Source organism: Buteo buteo, chromosome 11 (assembly GCF_964188355.1).
Source record: "Buteo buteo chromosome 11, bButBut1.hap1.1, whole genome shotgun sequence".
Lineage (NCBI taxonomy): Eukaryota > Metazoa > Chordata > Aves > Accipitriformes > Accipitridae > Buteo > Buteo buteo.
Genome location: NC_134181.1, coordinates 1,426,714 through 1,447,384, shown reverse-complemented (window position 1 = coordinate 1,447,384; position 20,671 = coordinate 1,426,714). Strand labels below are relative to the sequence as shown.

Sequence of the window (20,671 nt, the reverse complement as noted above, 5' to 3'; positions counted from 1 at the left end):
CGCACTGCGCCTGCGCAATGGCGGGAGGGGGCGTGGCGCAGGCGCGGTGGGGAGGAGCCACGTGGAGCGCGGAGGGTGGAGAGACTCGCGCAGGCGCAGTGCGGCAGCGGGACGGGGGGGGTGTGAGCGATCTGCGCAGGCGTGTCGGCCACACGGGCGCATGCGCAGTGCGGAGGGGCGGGACGGCGCAGGCGCGGGGGGGGCGGCGGGCGCAGGCGCAGTGCGTCGCAGGGCTCCATGTCGCGGCGGGCCCTGCGGCGGCTGAGGGGGGAACAGCGGGGTCAGGAGGAACCGGGCCTGGGCGAGCTAGGCCTGGACCCCGGCCCCGAACGCGGTCCGGAGGGGTTGGCGCCACCAGTAGCCGCCGGGAGGGGACAGCGTGGGTCGGCCCGCAGCGGTGTCAGCAACCGCTTCGAGCTGGTGAGGGGTGACAGTGGTGGGGGAGAGGTTGGGGCCTGTGGGGTGGTGGTGCCGGGGGCGGGGGGGCAGCGGCTGTGGGAGGGGGCAGCTGGGGTGGCAATTGCTTGGGGGGACTGGCTGAGGGCTGGCAGTGACTGTGAGGGGCTCAGTTGAGGCAGTGACTGAGGGAGAGATGGGGGTGACTGGAGGGAACGGGGTGGGGGGGGGCTAGGGGGCAGTGACCGAGAGGGGTGACGGTGACCCGTGGGGCGGTGGCAGGGTGGGGGTGACTGAGGTGAGAGTTTGCAGGAAGGAGGGAGTGATTTGGGGTCAGCAACTGAGGTGGGACTGAGGCGTTTGGGATGGTGGGTGACTGGGAAAGCCTGGGGGAGACTCAGCTGGGGGGTAGGAAAGGGAGGGAGTTGGGGTGGGATGGGGGTGTAGGGAGGGCTTGAGGGGGCAGCAGCTGGGGCTCAACTGGGAGGGAGGCCTGGGAGGGCCTGGGTGGTCTGGGTCTGGATGTTGTCAGAGCTGGGCCTGAGTATCAGGATGGTCAGACAGTGGGTGAAACTGGTTTTAGGAGTGTTCCTGCCACCTTCCCGGCCCCTCAAGATCCCGGTGCTGGAGGTTGGGGGTCAGGCAGGCCCTGATGGCACAGATGGCTCCTTGGGGCGACAGAGCCTCGTCGTTCTTTTCTGGCCACCTTCGCCAGCCCCAGCGGTTCCCTCTCCTTCCTTGAGGTTTGGCTGTGCAAGCGTAGGCAAGGCTGGTTTTGGAGGCTCTTCCTGAGGAAGAGCAGAGTCCAGATAGGGCCGTGCTTTTTCTGCTGGCCATGCTGTGCAGTGGCTGTGTTGTCGTGGGCCTGTGCTCCCCTGGAGCGAGTCAGTGGGTGCAGGGCTGTTCAGGCACCCGCTGGGCAACACGCTTGAAATGAGGGATCATCCCTATCCGTCTGCTGGAGAAGCCAGTTGGGCGGCTGAGCCCTGCACTGCTTCTGCAACATTTTTCTCTTCTATTTGCAGGTGGGAGTGGAACAGATCAGATCCCTAGGGAATTCTGTCCCCTGGGTGTGGGAGAGGGCAGCGCGCAGCCCCGCGCCAGCTGTTTCTGCAGCTTGTCCGTCTGTTTGCGCAGATCACTGCTGAGGAGTCGGAGGATGAGCCACTGTCCAGGGAGGAGCGAGCGGATGCCCGGCTCAGCGAGCGGGATGCAGCAGGAGGGAACAACGAAGGGGCTGTAACTGAAGAGACTGAAGGCAATGGGCAGGGAGATGGGGAGGAGGCAGAGCAGCCGGACCAAACGGTAACTAAACCGCAGGGATCTAGTGATGATGGCGGTCACCACATGAGGTGCAGAGAGAGGGTTTCTTATCTCCCTGTCTCTGTGTGCGCTGAGGAGCTTTGTGGTGATGGACAAGTGTGGTTTTTTTCCCCTTGCACCTGGATTTTGTCAGAGGCTGAGGATGTGAGCCTCAGGAGAGGGTTGCACACAGGGAGCTTAAATCCAGGTGCTTGGGGCTCCAGATCTGGAGGAGAACAAGCAATGTGGTGCCGAGGGTTGGATTTGTGCCTAGGATCCAGGGAGATTTTACAGCCACAGCGAGGAGGTTCCTGAGGAAGACCTTGTGCTGTATCCTCATGAGCGCTGAGGTCGGGCAGAGCGTGCAAGAAGGAAAGCACGCTGGGGTTCTGAAAGGGACATTGCTTCTCTGCTCCCTTCCCTGCACAATTAATTGAGCTCTGCACTGTACGTGGGGCTGGGCTGGTGGGTAAATGCTCAGTGAAGTGTTTGTTTTGGTGTGGATGTTGTGAAGACTCCAAGCAGTGGAAACCAAACACCGAACTTGTTCTTCTCTGGAGTGTCGTCTTGTTGTTTTGTGTTAAGAATCCCTCCTGTAGTCTGTATCAGCTCAGAAGTGTCTCCTTGCAGAAGCACCTAAAGAAAGGGGCACTTAATTAACGATCTGACATTGCAAGTCTAGCCCATATCTCACTGGAGATGAGGATTGGGGGGAGCGAAGGGGGATTGGCCCTCTGGCCTCACCCATTGGGTCTCAGCATTTGGGGTGTGTGCCCGTGGGTTTTGGGTGCCAGGTGGTATGGCCAGAGGAGCAAAGACCACTGTCTGTGCATGGTCCAGCTGTGCTGGTGCCCTCAGCCAGCCCAGGGGCTTGGGAACGCTCTGGATGTGTGGTGTGAGCTCTGCTCGGTCGGTCCCTATGTGAGCAGTGGCTCCAGCAGGCCCTGACCCAGTGAATTTGCTGCGTAAACACTGCAGGGTGCACTGGCCACTTCTCTCAGCACTTCTCAGGTAGAAATGTGGGAGCCCTCGGCAGATGTCTCCCCGCCATTTGATAGAGCCAGATCGGGCCTGCAGGTTCCTTTGGTTCTGAAATCCGCTCGGGAGCTGTGGGATTGTTCTGGTAATTCTGTTATTCGCTGTATTATGTGCATAGATCCTGGAAAGGTGCTTTTTAGCTCTGTACTCCCTGGGGAAGAGCCAGCGTGTACAGCAGTGTGTCTGACCCGTTGGGAAATGCCACACAGCATTGTGAGCTGAAGTAGCTGCATCTGCAGTGAGAGGAGCCTGTGTTGTGTAGTGCTTTCGGGCAGGTGTTGGTTTCTGTGAAAATCAGAGTGACCGATTGTCCTGCTTTCAGCTGGGATGGAGTTAATTTTCTTCCTAGCAGCTGGTATAGTGTTATGTTTTGGGTTCAGTAGGAGAAGAATGTTGATAACACACTGATGTTTTCACTCTTGCTAAGTAGTGTTTATACAGAGTCAAGGATTTTTCAGCTTCTCATGCCCAGCCAGCAAGAAGGCTGGAGGGGCACAAGAAGTTGGGAGGGGACACAGCCAGGACAGCTGACCCAAACGGGCCAAAGGGATATTCCATACCAGGTGACATCAGGCCCAGTATAGAAACTGGGGGGAGTTGGCTGGGGGTGGGGAGCAGATCACTGCTTGGGAACTAACTGGTCATTGATCAGCGAGTGGTGAGCAGCTGCATTGTGCATCATTTGTTTTGTATATTCCAATTCTTTTATTATTATTATTATTGTCATTTTATTATTGTTATTATTATCATTATTAGTTTCTTCCTTTCTGTTCTATTAAACTGTTCTTACCTCAACCCATGAGTTTTACCTTTTTCCTTCCGATTCTCTCCCCCATCCCACTGGGAGGGGGGGGAAGCGAGTGAGCAGCTGCATGGTGCTTAGATGCTGGCTGGGGTTAAACCACGACACTGATGAAACTGTCATGCTCACTAGAAAGACAGAAATAAATTTTATTCTAGAGACTGAAGGAGGGCTGAAATGTTTCTTCCACACCTGGCTTATCTAAACTGTTTCTTGCCTGATTTTGTAGTCTTGGTCATTGATGTGAAAGTCAGCTGAGGTTTAACCCTTACTTTTGTAAACCATTGGTGCTTTACTTCATTTTCTCCTTGTGGCTTAATTTCCACTCGTTGACAAAGTTGAAAGGATGAATATGGCTTTCATTTAAGGGCCCTCCTGGCATGCTGAGCCCTGTGGGAAATGCTTTTCTCCCCATGGAGCTTTCATCCCTGCGCTCTGTGGGCGTGCTCTGACAGCTGTTCCATTTCTCTTTGCAGCCTGTGTTGAGTAACAAGCCACGAAAGAAAAAAAAGAAAAGGAAAACCAAGAGAGCTTCAGCAGGGGAGACTCTGGTATGTCTGCATTTGCTCAGAGTTAGTGACTGTGCTAATTTCTCCATTGGGCATGACGAAGTAGCAACTCTGAGGCAGTCGCAGAAAGATTTGGAGGCAAAAATGCTCCTTTTTGCATTATACTCATTTATAATTACAAAATGGCAATAGCAGCTTTTGACTGTGGTCCTTCAAACAGCCAGGGCTGGCACAGCTCTGCTGCAGATGCTTAGGGCTGAAATCCTCACAGCGGCATCTTCTTTCATCTCTGCTTCGAGGCTTCGCATGGGAGGGGGTACAGTGCGAGGAATTTTGCATTTTCACTCTGATTTCCTTGCCCCGCTTAGGTAGCTCTCCTGCCTCTGCAGAGCCATACAGAGCTCTCACTGCCAACCATCGTTCACATTCCCTTCTCCGCGGTGCACCTTCTCTGTAGTTTGACATCTGATAGTTGAATGCTGATGGGAGCTTCTGCTCATGCATTATTGGCAAACGCACTGCCAAGTGCTCTTCCCGCAGGACCTGCTCTGTCCCCTCATTGGTGAAGGGAGCAAGGGGACGGTGATTGTCTCTGACTAAGCTGTCTACCCCTAGGGAGGTGTGCTTGGGGTGAGAACTTTATCCAGTATCTCTGTGTGTTGTGGATAAACTATAAGAGACAAATGTGTATGCTTGAATATACTTTACCTACTTGAGTGAGGCTAGGAGACTAAAGGGATTACAGTCATGGGTCTTTTAAATTCAACAGAAATAAAGTTTAAGTGGGAACTAATCTTCTGCTAACATTTAAGAGTCTTAACTGTTTACTTGGGGGAGATCCTTTGCTAAACATCCTGAGGTGCAGTACGCTGAAGTGCTGAATGGGTGAGCCATGACTCCGGTGTAGGTGCCCGGCTGGCCGCCGCCTCCCTCGGAATTCAGCTGGGTGAGCTCAGAGCGAGTTACTAAGGCAGAGAACCTGATCAAAGAGCCCGTTTCCTCTCCCAGTCTGAGAAAATGAGAAATAGGGTGACAACTGCCAGCTGTAGGCTCTAGGGAGACTTCATACCCAGAAAGAGGCAGTTTGATTTGCTAACTAGAGATAATACTACCTTTGTTCAAGCACTTAAATGCAAAGCACATTATAAACTACATGTAACCACTCCATGTGGAGTGGCTATATTTATCTGGAAAAGGCAAGCTCACAGGGCTGTTTGGGTGTCATGAATGGAATTCTGTGTTCCACCCACGTACATCATGAGGAGGATGTGAAATGGCCACATAAGAGATGCATCACTTGCTATTTGTGGGGAAAAACAGAGGAAAATCAGGATGAAAGTGTTATACAACTGCTGAGTGTGCGCTGCTGGATATATTCTTTGGGTTGTTAGAAGATGGAGAGAGTGAGAGTGCAATACATTAGAGCTGGGTTAAAGTCATGTGAGTGATGCATTATTACAAGGGTCACAGCAGTAACTTAGTGTTTCCATGGAAAGTAGATGGTAAAGGCTGATTATTTAAATATTTATAATTAAAATCAGCACCCCAACATTTTATGATATTACAGGGATTGCAGTATAGATAAACCAGACAAAGCACAGCGAAGGCTGGGTAGGAAGGGGCAGACCAGAGACCAGACAGCCTGCCAGCTCTTGTCCACACTAGATATATTCAGCTGCCACGTTCAGACTCACGATGGTGTGAAGAGCAACAGCCCTATGATACCTTGAGCAAGCAGGGAAGAGCAGCTAGCCCTTTCAGAGGCAGTTGGGCAGGGAAAGCAGGCTCTGGGTGGGATTTCTGAGGGAATAGAGGGCTGAGCGGAGAGTAGGAGGCCTCAGTAAGAGAGTGGTAGGGGCACCAGTGTCACACACAGGTCAAGACAAGCTGAAAGACCCAGAGGCAGCTGGATGTGATCTCCACTGGGTGACATGTGTGCTGTGGTGACTCATTCTCTAATAACTGCCTTGTCTTTGCCTGTGCCTATCTTAAGGAAGACAATGACCTGGAAGACATTGACAGCCTGCTGGAGAAGATTGAGGATACCAATGGGCTATCACAGCAAACCCAGAGTGGAATAATCGCTGGCAGCAGGCCTCTGCTCTATGTAGAGCACAGGTAGTGCTTGCTTCCTTCCTGATTTTGGCCTTGGGCATGACAGAGATATCTGTTCCCCTGAGGAAGGGAGTTGGGGAGCCTCCCAGTGTGATCTGGCCATGAATGCAGGACCTTGCTTGAAAGGGGTTGTGGTAATGGTTGTGTACAGCCCTGTTTCTAACTATTGCTCTTGGAGCTGTGTTCAGTTTTGAGTGGTGACTGGTATTGTCTGCTGTCAAGCCTGGTTTGTGTGGGCATCTGGACCAGATTAACCTCCAGAGGTGCCTTCCAGCCTAAAATACTCTGTGACTCTGTAGAAGAATCTCTGCAGAACTGCTGAGAGCCCTGGTGCCTAAAGCTTTGGAATCAAACTCACCTGGCCAGGTGACTGGCTGCATTCAGACCGGGTGCTGTGAGCAGCAGGCCCCAGTACAGCATGTGCTGTGGAGTGCCAGGAGCTAATTTCACCAGGAAAGCAAGTTAGACTTGTCTAACCTTTCCCACATGTCACCATCAACAGAGTGGACTATGTGCCAATCGTGTCCAAGAGCTGGAGAATGAATCTGCCTCAGACTTGAGATCTATAACATCTGGGCCTGTATTGCACTGGGAAACCTGTTAGGAATGGGCCGGCTGCTGTGTCCAGCATATTTCAGAGCCCTGGGCTAGCGCAGACACTGGCAGCTCTTTCTGGTTTTGGAGAAAACATTTAAACTTGTAGCTGGGACAACTTACCAGTCCCGGTTTTGAAACCTCCAGTCACGCTGCATCAAAACTGAGTCTAGGCTGGTGGGCATTCAGTGCTAGCGTAGCCTGTTCAGGGACACTGCAGTAAAGGCAGAATGTTTGTTTACCTAGAGGTGGTTTTAAACTTTGGTGACTTCGCTGGTCAAGTAAACATTATTAAGAAACCTTTGAGAGCTGGATAATCTCTGAGCGGGTGAGGGTTAGCAGTGCTGGATCTCAGCCTTCCCACTCCCTCTCTTCAAGCCCTGCTCACTGGACAGCAGAGAGAAACCCCTCTCAAATACGCCTCCCTTCTCTGGGCCAAATGTTAGATCAAGAAAACTGTAGTTATTGTCATGCTTTGATACAAGATCTTTGTATTAAAAAAATGTATTCTAATCCTTGCCAGCCTCCATGCAGTGGTTAGGGTGCTTGCCCCGAATTGCAGGCTGCCAGCAGCAGTTACCTCGTGTTTTCCAGGCCCACGTACCCGGAGCCTGTGCTTCTGAGCGGAGGCTGTCCTGAGAGTATCCCAGACTAAGGCCCCACCTGCCCTGGAGAGGGCAGCAGAAGTATTCCCCAGCTCAGCACGGGCTTTGGAGCAGATCCAAAGCACGAAGGAAGCCTGTGTCTGATTGAACAGGGCTTTCGATGCCTCCTGTTCTGACTATTTTTAGTCTCTTTTCTGTGTGTTGTGTCTGATCAGTGGTGCGTGTGACAGTTCGGGGGCTTGGCCAGAGACAGTTTGAGGTACAGAGCACTTGAGGTTGATGGAGAGGACTCTAGTGTGAGACTTTTGGCTATGTTTAACTGACAGTAGCTTTTCTTTCTCGTTTCAACCTTCTCAGAAACTTGAACCCAGAGAACGAGTTGAAGAGATACTTTGGGGCTCGCACTGTTCTTGGTGAACTGAGGTTAGTCCAGAATTTCATATTAAACCCTTTAAAAGTCTGAGTCGGTGTGTCTGTCCTTCCCTTGGTACGGCTTACTGAGTCCCCAGTGCCACACCTGGGCAGGGAATCCAGGGTTCAGGGTGTCTTACTTATGTAGTAGTCACTTGTTGGGACAGGAGAATTTTTTTTTGTGATACATGTGAGGGGGGGAGTAAGACTTCTCCAGGCTTTTGCTAGCATTTGCTTTTTCTTCTGCTAATTTCCCCTCGCATTTACTGTTAAAACAACCTTCTAAAGTCCTTTCGCTCAAATTTGTAGAGTACAGACTCTTAGATTTTTTTTTTTCTTTCTCCAGTATTTGTCTCTTGTTGCTATTCCAAAGTCTCTGATGTCTTACAAAGTGGACCCTGAATGCTTTCCAGGGGGTCTCATGCATGTGCTTTCAGGGGCCCAGGGAACCTACTGCTTCTTGAGTGTGAGGTCTCCATGCAGTTATCCATTGCACTGTCGTCAGTGTTAGCTAGAAAGTTCTCGCTTTCATGAGCTGGTTGAAAAATGTACACGTAAGAATGGTATAAGCTCAGAGCAGTGATGGTGGAAGCAGAAACCTTCTCTGAGAGAGTCCGTGGAATAATATTTAGTGCTCGAGGAAGAAGCAGCAGTCCCTTACTGAGGAGACATGACTTTCTTAGGGTAGCCTTGATTGCTGAATTCCTCCTGCCCTGAACCAATAAATTGGTTGCATTTGTGAGTATGGCTTAAACTAGATCAGTTGACATTTGAAGGCACTGCTGGGAAGAGAGATGAGTCAGAGGGATATGGGGCTCTCTTAATTGGACCTGGGAAGCTGTTTGAAGCGAAGAGGCAGCTGAGAACTTGGCAGGAATAAAAACAGGGGAGCAAAGCTATTGAAGTGGAAATGCTGGAGGCACTGGCTGACCCAAAGCAGAGCCTGAGCGAAGGTATGTTGTGTCTTGAAGGCAAACACGTTAAAGCTCTGGGCAAAAGCTCCATGTGGCAGGGGTGCAGCTAGGGGAGAAGTTTGGTCTCTTTTTCCCTGAATCATCCTTTTTCTGGCTGGTTTCAGCCCTCCTCATTCTGTTAGTACAGAGAAATCGTGACCTGTTGTGTTTATGTCCCTAGGCCAAGGCAAAGGCAGCGCCAGTATGTCCGCAGCATGTGGCTGACGGCTCCCAAGAACACCTGGCCGCGCTACAGCAAAACAGGTGAGGCTTTTGGTGCCACCTCCCGAAGCACCGTGCTGCCGCTAGCTGATGGGGCACGTCGGTCCTGTGCCCGTATTGGCATGGACAGCTGCTCCTGCCAGCCTGGCTTTCCTAGAGCCTCAGTGCAGAGAAACTGGAGCTGCTCTCATCAGCTGCCAGGCACAGGCTTTGCACTGGCTGATGGAGAAAGGGAACTGCTCGTCAGCTGATGGAAGTACCTCCTTTCTCAACAGGGAGAACTCTGTCATATCGTATCTTAGCATTTGAGGGTTTGTTTGTCCCCCTACTGGAGGTAGCAGGTGATGAGTACTTCCCTTCTTAACAGCAGTATTGCTGGATAATGAAAAATATCTGTGGGGAGAGAAAGCTGCCTGGGCTTCTTGGGTGGGTTTTGGACTTTGACTCATGAGACAAGGGAAAGGAGTGAAATTCTCTGGTTGTTTCTGAAAACATGTCTGGCTTTGGACCCAGTGATGTGAATGAGCTTTCTGTGTGATAAGAAAGCAGAAGAGCTTCTCTTACTGCTGTGCTCGCAGGCTGGCAGCAGTGGAACCCACATCTCCCATGCACCTTCTAGGTATTACGATGCAGCTGGTGGACACCAGGAGGGGAGTGCAGTACTTCACCTTCGAGCACCATCGCGAGTACCAGCAAGTGCAGTTCAAGTTCCTGGATGCTGTAGAGTCCATGGACCCCAACAACATTGTGGTATGTTGTGAAATTGGGTTGCCCATGCTGTTGCCTTCTGCATTCCTGCAGCCCCTTTCCCTGGCAGGGGAGGTGGGCTGATGCATCCCAGTGCTCTTTTTTTGCCAGTCTCATTTTGAGCAGTAGAGCCCTGTGTCCCCTCTGTGTTGGGCAAGGCAGCGTTGCTTTCTGAGCTCTGCTTTCACATTATGGATAAGATAAGTGACCACCCTGGTGCAAATGAGGTCCAGTGGCTGGTGGCCAAGCCTTGGTGGCTCTGCCCGAGAGCTTGCCAGGTAGCCATCTGGAAGAAGAGCCTGCAGGAGCTGACCGTTTGGCTGAAAGCGTAGGGATAAAGCTCCCTTGTCTCAGCTCTTCAGCTGGGAAGGGAGAAATATTGTATAAAGTGATCTTTGAATGGGAATCTAAACTAACAGCTGTTGTATTTATAAACTCTTGCATGGATGAAAAATGTGTCTTTTCTTGGTATTTCAGCAAAACAGTCTTTGTGTTGAAAGTTCTTCATGTATGTCCAAGCTCATTAAACTGTATGGTAACATTTATAGTTTGTAGTGATAAGCAACAGTAAAATTGAACCATAAATGAGGTATTTTTACTCTGAAAACCCTGGCCACATGAGCTCAGAGACACGCCCTGGAGAAGTTTCTTAAAGAGGCCATTGTGTACTAAATGAAGTTTACTTCCTTCTGCTTTCCCACCCTCTCTCATGGCCACTGCTCTCTCCAGCTCATCAATTCTGCCTGCTGACTGGACTGAGGGATTCACATTAGATGATGCAAGGTAATTCCTATGCAGCAGTGATCAACCTGAGAGCCAGCGTCCTAAGGACAGCTCAAACATGGTCTCACACCGCTGTGCAGAGCAGGACAGGTTTTCCCTGGTACTTTTTAGTCTTTATGCTCTGTCTCTGTTAAGTGGGTCTGGCTACATTTGAAGATATTCCTACAGGTTTAGTCTTCCACTTTTCTATTAAGGGTAAAATCTAACAGATGGGTTTGCTGATACCAGAAGTACTTCAAACCCTGAAGCAGTTTATCTGTGATAACCACAGTCTCAACGTAGCTGGAGCCCAGATCTGCTTTGCTGCTGTGGTTTCAGCATGAAAAACATTAGGGGCGGGGGGGGCTGTCCTGCTCAGTGAATGTTTTTTCCACTCTTGCTAGTGGCTTAAAAAGGTCTTGCAGGTGAAGTTGTAAAGTGCATGAAGAGCACTTTTTCCCATCACAATGACCCTAGGTGCTCCATCCTTTCTGAAAAGGAGGACTAGAAAGGAACTTAAGAGCAAGCAAGGAAGGGGTAGAACGTCAGGCAAGTGGCACAGATGCAAAGGTCCTGGGCTGGGACAGCGTAGAGCATAAAGGCTTTGTGCTGCAGGTGGTCACGCTGGCCACCATCCTGCAGATGTGCAACTTCTGGTGCTTTTGAAGCTGTATTTTTCAGGTTTTTTGGGGAAAAAAAAAAAAAAATCCCAAAACTAAACCATGAGGAGATTTGAAATAGCTTCAGTATTTTCATATTGAAACTGAGTTTTAGGTACTTGGAAAAAGTAGCCCGTTTATAACGTAACTGGTGAATGCAGAGGTTTTTCAGATGTGGTTAAACTTCTGAAGTCTGGAAAAAGATGGTTTTAATCCATTACCATTCAGGAGCTGGATCCTGGAATTGTAATAGATGTGTCAAAATGTCCTCTCAGTACTCGGAGGAAGCAAAAGCCTGATCAAATGCTCAGAATTCTTTAGGGGTAAAGAATAAAACAAAAATGTAATTATGCCTGCTGCCTGCATCTGGAATATTGCATGCAGTTCTGGGCCCTCACCTTCAAAAGGATATGGTGGAGCTTGGAGAGATTCAGAGGAGGACAGCAAAGATGATCAAAGGGCTGGCATGGCCTCAGCGCTGGAAAAGCTGGGTCGACTGGGATGGCGCTGGGAGGGAGCTGCCTGAGGGAAGCTGCAGTCGAGGGCTCGGATCCTGTATGGGGTGGGGAGAGATGTCTCTGCTGTCCCTTCCAACACAGGGATGGAGCTGGCAGGCTGGGATTAAAGGAAGTTTTTTGCATTGTGTGGTCAAGCGATGGCTTTCTGTATCGCAGAGCTGGGATGCTGGAATGGTACCTGGGTCAGTAAGCGAACAAATTCATGAGAGGAGACACCATTAATACCAATGGCATCTTTGACAGTGGGGGTCCCTGAACCCCTAAAGTTTGGCAGCTTAGAGTGTGCTGGAGTAGTCACATGTGCCCAGCTTTGTGCCCTCTTTCCCAGGCATCTGCTTTTAGAGACGATGTGAGATGGACCCCTACTCTGACCCAGCGTGACTGTTCTTAGGTTCTTTTAATCCATAGTTTTAGCCTTTCAGGTAAGGTGCGTCCCTAGCCTCGCACTACAGTCTGAGCATTGGCTCTCTGATGGTGTGGGACGGGATTTCTTCACCTTCAGGCCCAGGGGCAAGAACAGCTCCTTTCTCTTACACACGGTGTCAGGACGTTTGCCTCCCTGCCACGCTTACAGAGCTTGCCTCCTAGGCAGAGTGCGTGAGAAACCAGTGATTTGTGCCATCGTGTAATCAAGCTCATGCTCTTCTGTAGCTGCTGCTTCAGATGAACCCGTACCACGTGGACTCCCTTCTGCAGCTCAGCGATGTGTGCCGGATGCAGGAGGATCAGGAGATGGCCCGTGATCTCATAGGTAAGAGCTGAGGTGAGAAGCAGATGTCCTGGCGTGAATTAGTAATCAAAGGCTTTTGGTTCAGTTTTGGTTTCGTTTCAACAGAGAAGCAGCAAACCAGAAGGGTTGGTTTGGCTCCCCGTCTGTGACTCTGGGGCCATGAGTGCTCGGCCTTATGTGATCCTGCAGACCAGCAACTTTTGCTGGAGGCTTTTAGAGCCGGACTTGTTTGTCTGGGGCAAAGCACATCAGCGTTCACCTTCAAAATGAAAGGAAGGATTGTCTGGTTGTGGCGGGGTCCCACATGTAGGACATCCCTTGCAGGAGGAGGGTCTGATTTAGTAGCTATGAGATACAACAGTGTGAGGGGCTGCTCCAGGAAGCGTACCCACTCTGCGGGGAGCCCGCCTAACCCTCCGGGCCAGCCTGCCTTGCCTTCCTCCGATCAGCACCTTGCAGCTCAGCATGTTGGGCTCTGATCCTCAGGACACCCCAGGCTGTGTGGGGGGCAGGAGGCATCCTGGAGGATGGCTGCCCCTCGGACTGCTGTGCTACAGTCTCGGGTGTCAGATGTGATGTTTTGTAACTGGGACGTGTGTTCTCCAGCATGATAGAAGGGGCCAGAGGCAAAGTGAGGACAGGATCTTTGGCTTCCCTACGTAAAGACAGTTGTGGCAGAGGCATCTGTACCAGCCTCAATCACAGACCTCCAGAAGAGTTGCTTTTCACAACCAGAGCATGATCTAATGCCTGCAGACGGGAACACAGCTTGTTTGCCTGGGTATCACGTACTCTGAAGTAGTTTTGTGTATGGCTAGAGTGTGAACAAGCTTATTTCATGGGTGCCAGAGCTCTCAATTATCAGTGTCTTCTGGGCTAAATCTGAGCTGTGTGGCGTGCTGGGGTGGTGGCTTGTCTTGACACTGTCCTTGCTGTCTGCAGAGCGGGCGCTGTACAGCCTGGAGTGCGCCTTCCACCCCGTCTTCAGTCTCACCAGCGGGACCTGCAGGCTGGACTACCGGCGGCCGGAGAACAGGTAGGCGGCACGCCTGCCTGCCCCGTGTCTGCCAGAGAGCTGTTGCAGCGTGCCCTGGCCTACTTTGGCCACAGAGACCCAGATTCACAATGTCTGCTGCGTCATCTGTGCTGGCGAGTGGTGGCAGGGGGACCTTGAATGTCCCTTTCTGTCAGAACAAGGTCTGCTGCTTGGCAGTCAGTGTCAGTGCCCCTCAGCAAAGTAGCAGCAGGGCTCCTGAGATGGGTGCTGGTGTACCAGCAGCTCTTGCACTGAGGTTTCTTTGCAAAGCATCCTCTTTCCCGAGGGATTCCTTATTGGAGCGTTAACTCTTCCTCCCTGTCATATCCTTCTCCTGCAATTAGTACCCGTTAGCCCAAAATGGTACTTATTTTTATCACAAAAACACTCGCTGTGTGTTTATGGATGTGCTTGGTCGCTTGTGTGCTGCTTGCCTGGCCTTCATCCCCAGCACTCGTGCTGCTCCCGGCCCGGCTCTTTACATAGTGACAGCTCTGCAGCTGTGGGGAAAGGTGACTTTATTCTGGGAATTTTCCAGTCAGCTGACCCAAGTCATCCCTCCCAAACTGCTGTACCTGGAGGTTGCTCAGATTTCCAGTACCTGCTCACTGACGGGCTTCTTACTATCTGTGACCTGAATGCTGTGATCTGTAACACCAGTCTGGGCATCAGTCCTCCCCCCGTATGTGTCGTGCACGCGCTGCATCCCCGTCTCTACGTGGCTGGGTGGGCTGGGACAAGGGAGGATGCAGACTTGGGGATTTACTTGTTTCTCTTGTCCTGAGTGGTCGGCCCCAGTCTGCAGAGCAGGCCGTGGGTTTGCTGTCCTTATACTTGCACAAAGAGATTAAAAAAAAATAAGAGATGGGAACGTGGGGTGTCTGGTACCCTGTACTGCAGCAGGCTAGGTTCCCTGGACCCCGCTGGCTGCATAGCGGCACTGATGCTTGGGGGGCAAGGAGCTGGGGCTGTTCTTGAGTGGCACGAGGTGCTTCTCTCCAAATCTGGCCTCTAAACCCTGTTGCTGTTCCCCACACAGGGCTTTCTTCCTGGCTCTCTTCAAGCACCTGATGTTCCTGGAGAAGAGAGGCTGTCCCCGGACAGCCCTGGAGTTCTGCAAGCTGATTCTGAGGTAGGTGCCCCTGCCAAGGGCTGCACCCCGTTCCCTGCAGGATGGGGCAGGGCATCTCAGGCTTGGGGGAACACGCTTCTAACAATGTGCCGAACCTAACCGGTGCGGGCCAAAAACCCCAGAGGTGTACTACTTCTCTCAGGCTCAGTGAGGGCTTGTTTCCACTCCTTACAGATGCGGTGTCACAGGTTAGTTTTGGGCACAGGCTCTTACCTGTGGTGCTGCTTTGGAGCGAGGTGATTGTTGAGGAGGAGGTGGCTTAAACTGATGGGACCAGGGTGGCCCTTGCTCTGGACTGCTGAGCTGTGGGCCTGGCTGGTCCACAGAGCCCAGAGTCTGCGGAGCAGATGTATAGCGGTGGCTTCAGCCTGCTCGGTTTGTGGCCGTTGATCCTTCTCCTGGGTGGTGACGGGGGCCATCACCCCTCTGCAGGGACGCAAACCAGGCAGGGTGTTGCACCATCACTCCGGCCATGCAGGAATGATCGTGTTCCCGTTATCTCCACTTGCTGAGTCACGGAAGCGCTCTGGATGCTAGTGGGAAAGTCTTGTTTGACTTAGAAATGAGGACAGCTACTTCAGCTTTTGTGACACTGATTTTGTTTCCTCCCCTTGTGCTCGCCTCCCTCTGAAGCCTTGATCCAGAGAATGACCCGCTGTGCGTGCTGCTGCTGATTGATTTTCTGTCCCTCCGAGCTAGAGAATACACCTTCCTGACCCGCATGTTCCAGGAGTGGGAGGTGAGTTGGCAACAGACAGCCCTGGCCAGAGAAGGGGCAGAGAGGGGAGAGCTGGTTCCTGGGGCTGGCACGCTGTGCCACAGAGCCTGAGGTTTTCATAAACAGTTTAGCCCTTTGAGGGCTGTCTCACAGCCAGGCTGGCATCCCAACAGCATCAGAATGACCCGTAAAGGCTGGGGTGTTTGTTCTTGTAATCCTGGTACCCTGCAAACAATTGTACGAACTCAAAATTGCTTACTCAGTTGTGGGAGCATCAAGCCAGCGGCTGGAAAGTAACTTAATCCTGCAAGCAAGAAACCCCACCCTGTGTGCAGCCCAGCGACATCGAGATCGTTCTGCATAGCATCATTTCTCGGTAACTCTCTCTGATCCTGCAGAGTCACCGGAATTTGTCCCAGCTGCCCAATTTTGCCTTCTCGGTGCCGCTGGCCTATTTCTTCCTGAGCCAGCAGGAGGAGTGTTCAGAGCTGGAGCTAAGCCAAGCCCGGGAGAGAGCCGCCCGGCTCATCCAGCTTGCATTGATCATGTTCCCAAGCGGTAAGTCTCTCCCCACCGGTAAGTCCGTCCCCGCAGGCTTTGTCACTGTTTTCATCTGTGAGAGTGAAGGCTGGATCCCAGGGAATCAAATGCAGAGGCAGCAGTTTGCCTGTGGGTTGCAAATGGCGTTCACCTCTGCCTGTGGGAGATGGGAGCCCTGACTCAGAGGGTGACGGAGCTCGGGCAGACCGGCAGTGGCAGGTACACGGCTCTACCTGTGTCTGGTATGGCAGCGGTGGGATTCAGCCATCCTACCCCCAGCCGTGGCAGGGCCAGCGAAAGAACAGTGGAGCCGGGTAGGGCCCCCGCAGCCGTGAGCCGTGTTAGGAAGAGAACAGCGACTGTTCTCCCTGCTGCACACCCTCCTTGGAGCAGCTGATGCCCCTTCATTAGAGATGGTCACAGGCATGCAAGCTGGGAGAGAATGAGAGCCAGAGTCTTGGAGCAGGAAAACATTTCACCCCAGGGTTGCCCAGACCAGAGACAGCAAGTCTCTCTTGGCTTGCCCTCTGAGGCACTGCTCTGCTTTAGATGGGCTCTCTATGGGCACCCATCACCCTTGCTTTCATCCAGTTGGTGCTGCTGTCCATGAAAGGAGATATATAGCCCCTCTGGGCCCAGAGCAGGGTGTGACTTTATAGGCAGGAATAACCAGCTCTTGAACAGAGGTTTAGTTTGTGTTGGCTAAAACCATCTTTTTTGCTGCTTGTCACAGTGACTGAAATAAAACCCTTGTTCAAGTTCAAAGGCCAGCTGCATTAAGTGTAGAAAATTGCACCTTATTTCACTGGGGGGATAAAAAAGTTTGGTTTTTGCTTACTCTGGACCTGTTTCTGTCATCCACACAGAGATCAAAACACAGCATAACCCCCAGCAGCATCCTCGCACCCTCCTTGTGTGGGTGGTCGTTCAGCACGCTGGTGGGGTGCTGGCCCCCCAGAATGAGGCTATCTCTGCAGCCCTGGCAGTGGTGGCCGGTGGTGCTCCTCACCAGGCTGTTGAAAGCAAACTGTCTGACTTTCTCCTGCAGTTCTTATGCCGTTGTTGGATCACTGCAGTGTGCAGCCCGATGCCAGGGTCGCGTCCCATTCCTTTTTTGGGCTGAATGCTCAGATAAGGTAAGCCCTGGAGATGTTCTCAGTAAAGAGAAGGAATTGATTCTGCCGGTAATGGGGCCTTTGCTTGCTCAGGCAGCTAATGGAGTTACAAAGCTGCAGAGGAGAGTATTTGGTTTTCCTGAGTAGGCTGCTAGATGCTTTGATAATGGATTTCCATAATGGCCACCAGATAATGCTAGTGGACCCGCCTCACCTTAATGTGGATGGGTCAGAAGTTCATACCGAAGCTTGTTGGTACATGTAGTATGAGAGAGCAATGTGTGCATGCTCTCAGGGCAGGCTGTCTCCTACCAGTCTGGATTTCCCTGACACGTGGTCCTCCTAAACACGCGAGTGGTCTCCCCCTCGGGTCAAGGCAGCATTAACTTTCATCTCATGGTTATGCTTATCCCAAAAATAGATGGAGGCAGAAAAACTGGTGAAGGTAGATGGAAATAGCAAAGCAGGGAGCCTGCGATTCCTCTCTTTGTGTTCTCACGCTGAAGCACAGTGCAGAGACGAGCCCTTGCCAGCCCGCACAGGGACCTGCAGGCGGGAAGGAGGAGAGTGCCCTGAATAACAAGTGTCTCCCGTAGCCAGCCTCCCGCCTTGAACCAGCTGACGTCCCTTTACGTGGGAAGGACTCACTCCCTGTGGAAGGACCCAGCTGTCATGGCGTGGCTGGAGACCAACGTCCACGAGGTGTTGCGCATGGTGGATGCCCGGGACCCGCTGGTGGAGGAGTCTGAGCACAAGTGAGTGCGGCCGGTGGAGGTGAGCGGCTCTTGTACCAGGCATGGGTGCTGAAACACAGGGACAGAGTGGACCGAAGGGCTCTGCAGACAAGAGGAGCTCTGTCCTGGGCTGCAGCGGTGCTGGGGCTTGCTCAGAACCCCACATCTGCTGATCTGATGGTGGCTGCTGATGCCAGGGGTTACACTGTGGGGCCAGGAAGGCAGAGGCTTTTCCCTGCTTTGCACAAACGTGAATGAAGAGCTGCGGCTTTTGCTCACTGGGGAGTGTGTGCTGCGCCGGCTTCCCCCATCCTCGGCCATTGCCTGTGCCTTGGAAATCGCCCGGAGAGGGCAGAGGGGTTGCTGCTGGTTGGGAAGGGCACGGATGGCTGCACAGCTCGGGGATTTATTGCACAGGGCAGGTTACTGCTTAGAAACACTTTCCAGCTCTGAGAAGCAGAAGAGAGGGGCATTAAGTACAGTGTCCCTGAGCTGTTCTGCTCTTTCCTCCGGAGGTCAGCAGCTGCCAAGTGACTTTGGCTTTGCTATAGGCCAGCTCCGTCCAATACGGCGCATCCCCCCCAGAGCCAGGGATGAAGCTGACGATGCACCTAGAGAAGCAGAAATGGAAAGCTGGCTATGCTGAGGTGTGCTCGGTGCAATCCTCTGTCCCCCTCCCTGCTTTAGGAGGAAGATGCGGTACCAGAGCGCACCCAGGAATATCTACCGGCACATCATCCTCTCGGAGATGAAGGAGGCCACGGCAGCTCTGCCTCTGGTGAGGGGCCCTGGTGGGGCACAGGCGGTGCCGCTGCGTGCGGTGTGATGGGATTTGCATCCATGCCGTGCGTGCGGACGCTGGGCACGCCTTAAACCCCAGCCACCAGCAAGAAGCATCCAGCTGACCTCAAAGTGTCCTCTCTGTATGCATGGCTTCCTGGGGCGACACACGGGGGTGCGTGTGTGGGCAGGCCAGGCTGCAGCTGGTGCCCGGCTCTGCTGCGCTCCCCAAGACAAAGGGCCGTCCAGCTGGTCCGACCATCTCTCTGCCTCGGTGTTTGCTGCTGCTGGTGACGCAGCCTTCACCCCTTCTTTCTTCTTCCCCCCCCGCAGGAGGTGACCTCGCAGCCTGTGATGGGGTTTGACCCCTTGCCTCCTTTGGACTCCATCGTTTCCTACACCAGACCAGAAAGGTACCTTCGCCACCCCTCGTTTCTGCGCTGGCACAGCCAGCATGTTCCCAGCACGCCCTCACCCCCGGGCCTGGGTGCCTGTGGGTACTCGGAGCTGATGTCCTCCTCCATCTTGGAGGAAGAGAAGCCTGGCTTGCGGTGCTCGCCGACAGGCAGAATGTACAGGCAGGACTGGTCCTGCCGCTTTTCCTTGGTGGTCACCGTCGGAGACGGCAGCTGTTCACAGCCATTAAGGCAAAGGCCACTGAAAAACTTTGGCTGTTTCTTAACTGAGGTGGTTTGGGGTAAAGACAGGTTTAAGCGCAGCCAGCCGTGGTGCACACAGACCGTTGAGGTGACGCCCATACGTTTCTTATGCACTGACCCAGCTCAGAGCAAACCTGGTAGTGCTTCTAATGGCTGCTTTGCCCAGAGGGTGGCCAGCTGCTGGCTGCCTGGTGTGAGAAATCCCCAAGAACCCCCCAGTACCCTGCTTCAGGGCTGGCTCAGGAGGGCCCATGTTCTCTCCAGCATCTCTGCGCTGCCTCAGCCCCAGCGAGAGGTCGAGTACCAAGTTGCCCCCTTAACCATGGTCTGACTTCTGTCTTTCAGAACGAATCATCCATCCAATGAAAGCACTTTATCTCTCTTCTTCCGATCGCTGTTGCCAAATTTTAACTTGCAGGTACGTGCAGTCAGCTGCTGTGGGCAGATCAGAGTGCACTTTTGCTGTCGGTACGCCGAAGTTCCCACTGCACAGTGTTTCTGCAAAGGGAGTGGCTCTTGGCATATGCAGTGTGTAAACGTCAGGTTGCAGAGCAGCCTGATGCTTTTTGGCAAGCGGCATTGTCTCTCTCCCTGTCTGCTGCAGACAGGCAGGCAGCTCCCTGCCTGGCCCCTCCAGCTCTCCTCTCTTGCAGGGGGACATCAGGCACGACGGGGATGAAGAGGCTGGAGCAGGGCAGGACCTTAACCAGGGGGTGAACAGGCTCATGGCAGCCATGCGGGACATGCTGGCGAACATCCAGTTTCAGGAACCCCCCCGAGACGACAATCCTGAAGGCGACGGGGACTGGGACTGAGTCGAGAGTGTGCATCTCCCCCCAACCCTCTGTAATCACCCCCCCGCCGACTTGTGTCGCACTCCAATAAAGTCACACAAACCCCGGGTGCCCGCTCTTGCTGTGGGGATGGGCTCTGTCTGGGGGGGAGGGTGGGGGCTGCCACCGTGGGCACCTTTCGCATCTCTCGGCGGGGGGCGAGGACTGTCTGAAAGAGGCAGGACTAATCTACAGCAGCTGTCCCTCGGCCCCAAGTCAGCTTAGTCCCCTTCTGGCCTCCTCCAAGCACATTTGCTGTCCCGTTTGTTCCCCTGCCTGCTCTTCTCCTGGTCTTGTGTTTAATGGCCGGAGGCTTTTTTTGTGCTCTCCTGCGACTCCTGAACCGTGGTTGCCCTTTGTGCTTCCCCCAGCCTGAAGCCTCCTTCCCTCCACGAAACACTCCAGGCCCTGACGTGGGACCTTCCAGCTTGCCAATGAAGGGCTCGGGGTCCCCGCTCCACTGCCGCAGCGCTCCCTGCGCTACCGTAGGTGTGTGGGGAGCGGTTCTTCCTTGTGCTGCAGCCGTTTGATCGTGCTGGGGGCAGAAAGGATCCCCTCCCCTGCCTCTATTTTCTCCTTCCATCCCTTGTTTCCCCACCTTCACCTTGTAGAGCCAGCAATGAGGTCAGCTGCACTCAAACCCTTAACTCATCCTTGCTGCCTGCAAAGCTTTTTCCTTTTTCTGCTGTGTAACGGTGTATATGTGGCTCTAATGCTGAGCCAGGCTACGCTGCCCGGAATAAATCCTCCCCCCCTTCTGC

General features: G+C 53.0%; 1 protein-coding gene across 2 annotated transcripts; it reads left to right on the top strand.

Moving 5' to 3' along the window:
• Positions 1-229: 229 nt before the first annotated feature.
• TCF25 (TCF25 ribosome quality control complex subunit) lies at positions 230-19,978 on the top strand. 2 transcript variants are annotated; one of them, XM_075039773.1, is made up of 18 exons: positions 230-420; positions 1,534-1,701; positions 4,015-4,089; positions 6,041-6,165; positions 7,719-7,784; positions 8,907-8,989; positions 9,567-9,697; positions 12,285-12,384; positions 13,306-13,399; positions 14,439-14,531; positions 15,165-15,270; positions 15,648-15,807; positions 16,838-16,925; positions 17,501-17,659; positions 18,326-18,416; positions 18,752-18,831; positions 19,423-19,495; positions 19,731-19,978. In XM_075039773.1, the coding sequence occupies exons 1-18, from the start codon at positions 238-240 to the stop codon at positions 19,890-19,892; spliced, it is 2,037 nt and encodes a 678-aa protein (XP_074895874.1). In that variant the 5' UTR covers positions 230-237; the 3' UTR covers positions 19,893-19,978. The 2 variants fall into 2 exon arrangements, with proteins under 2 accessions (XP_074895874.1, XP_074895875.1); XM_075039774.1 differs by having other exon boundaries at positions 19,715-19,978.
• The last annotated feature ends 693 nt before the right edge of the window (positions 19,979-20,671 follow it).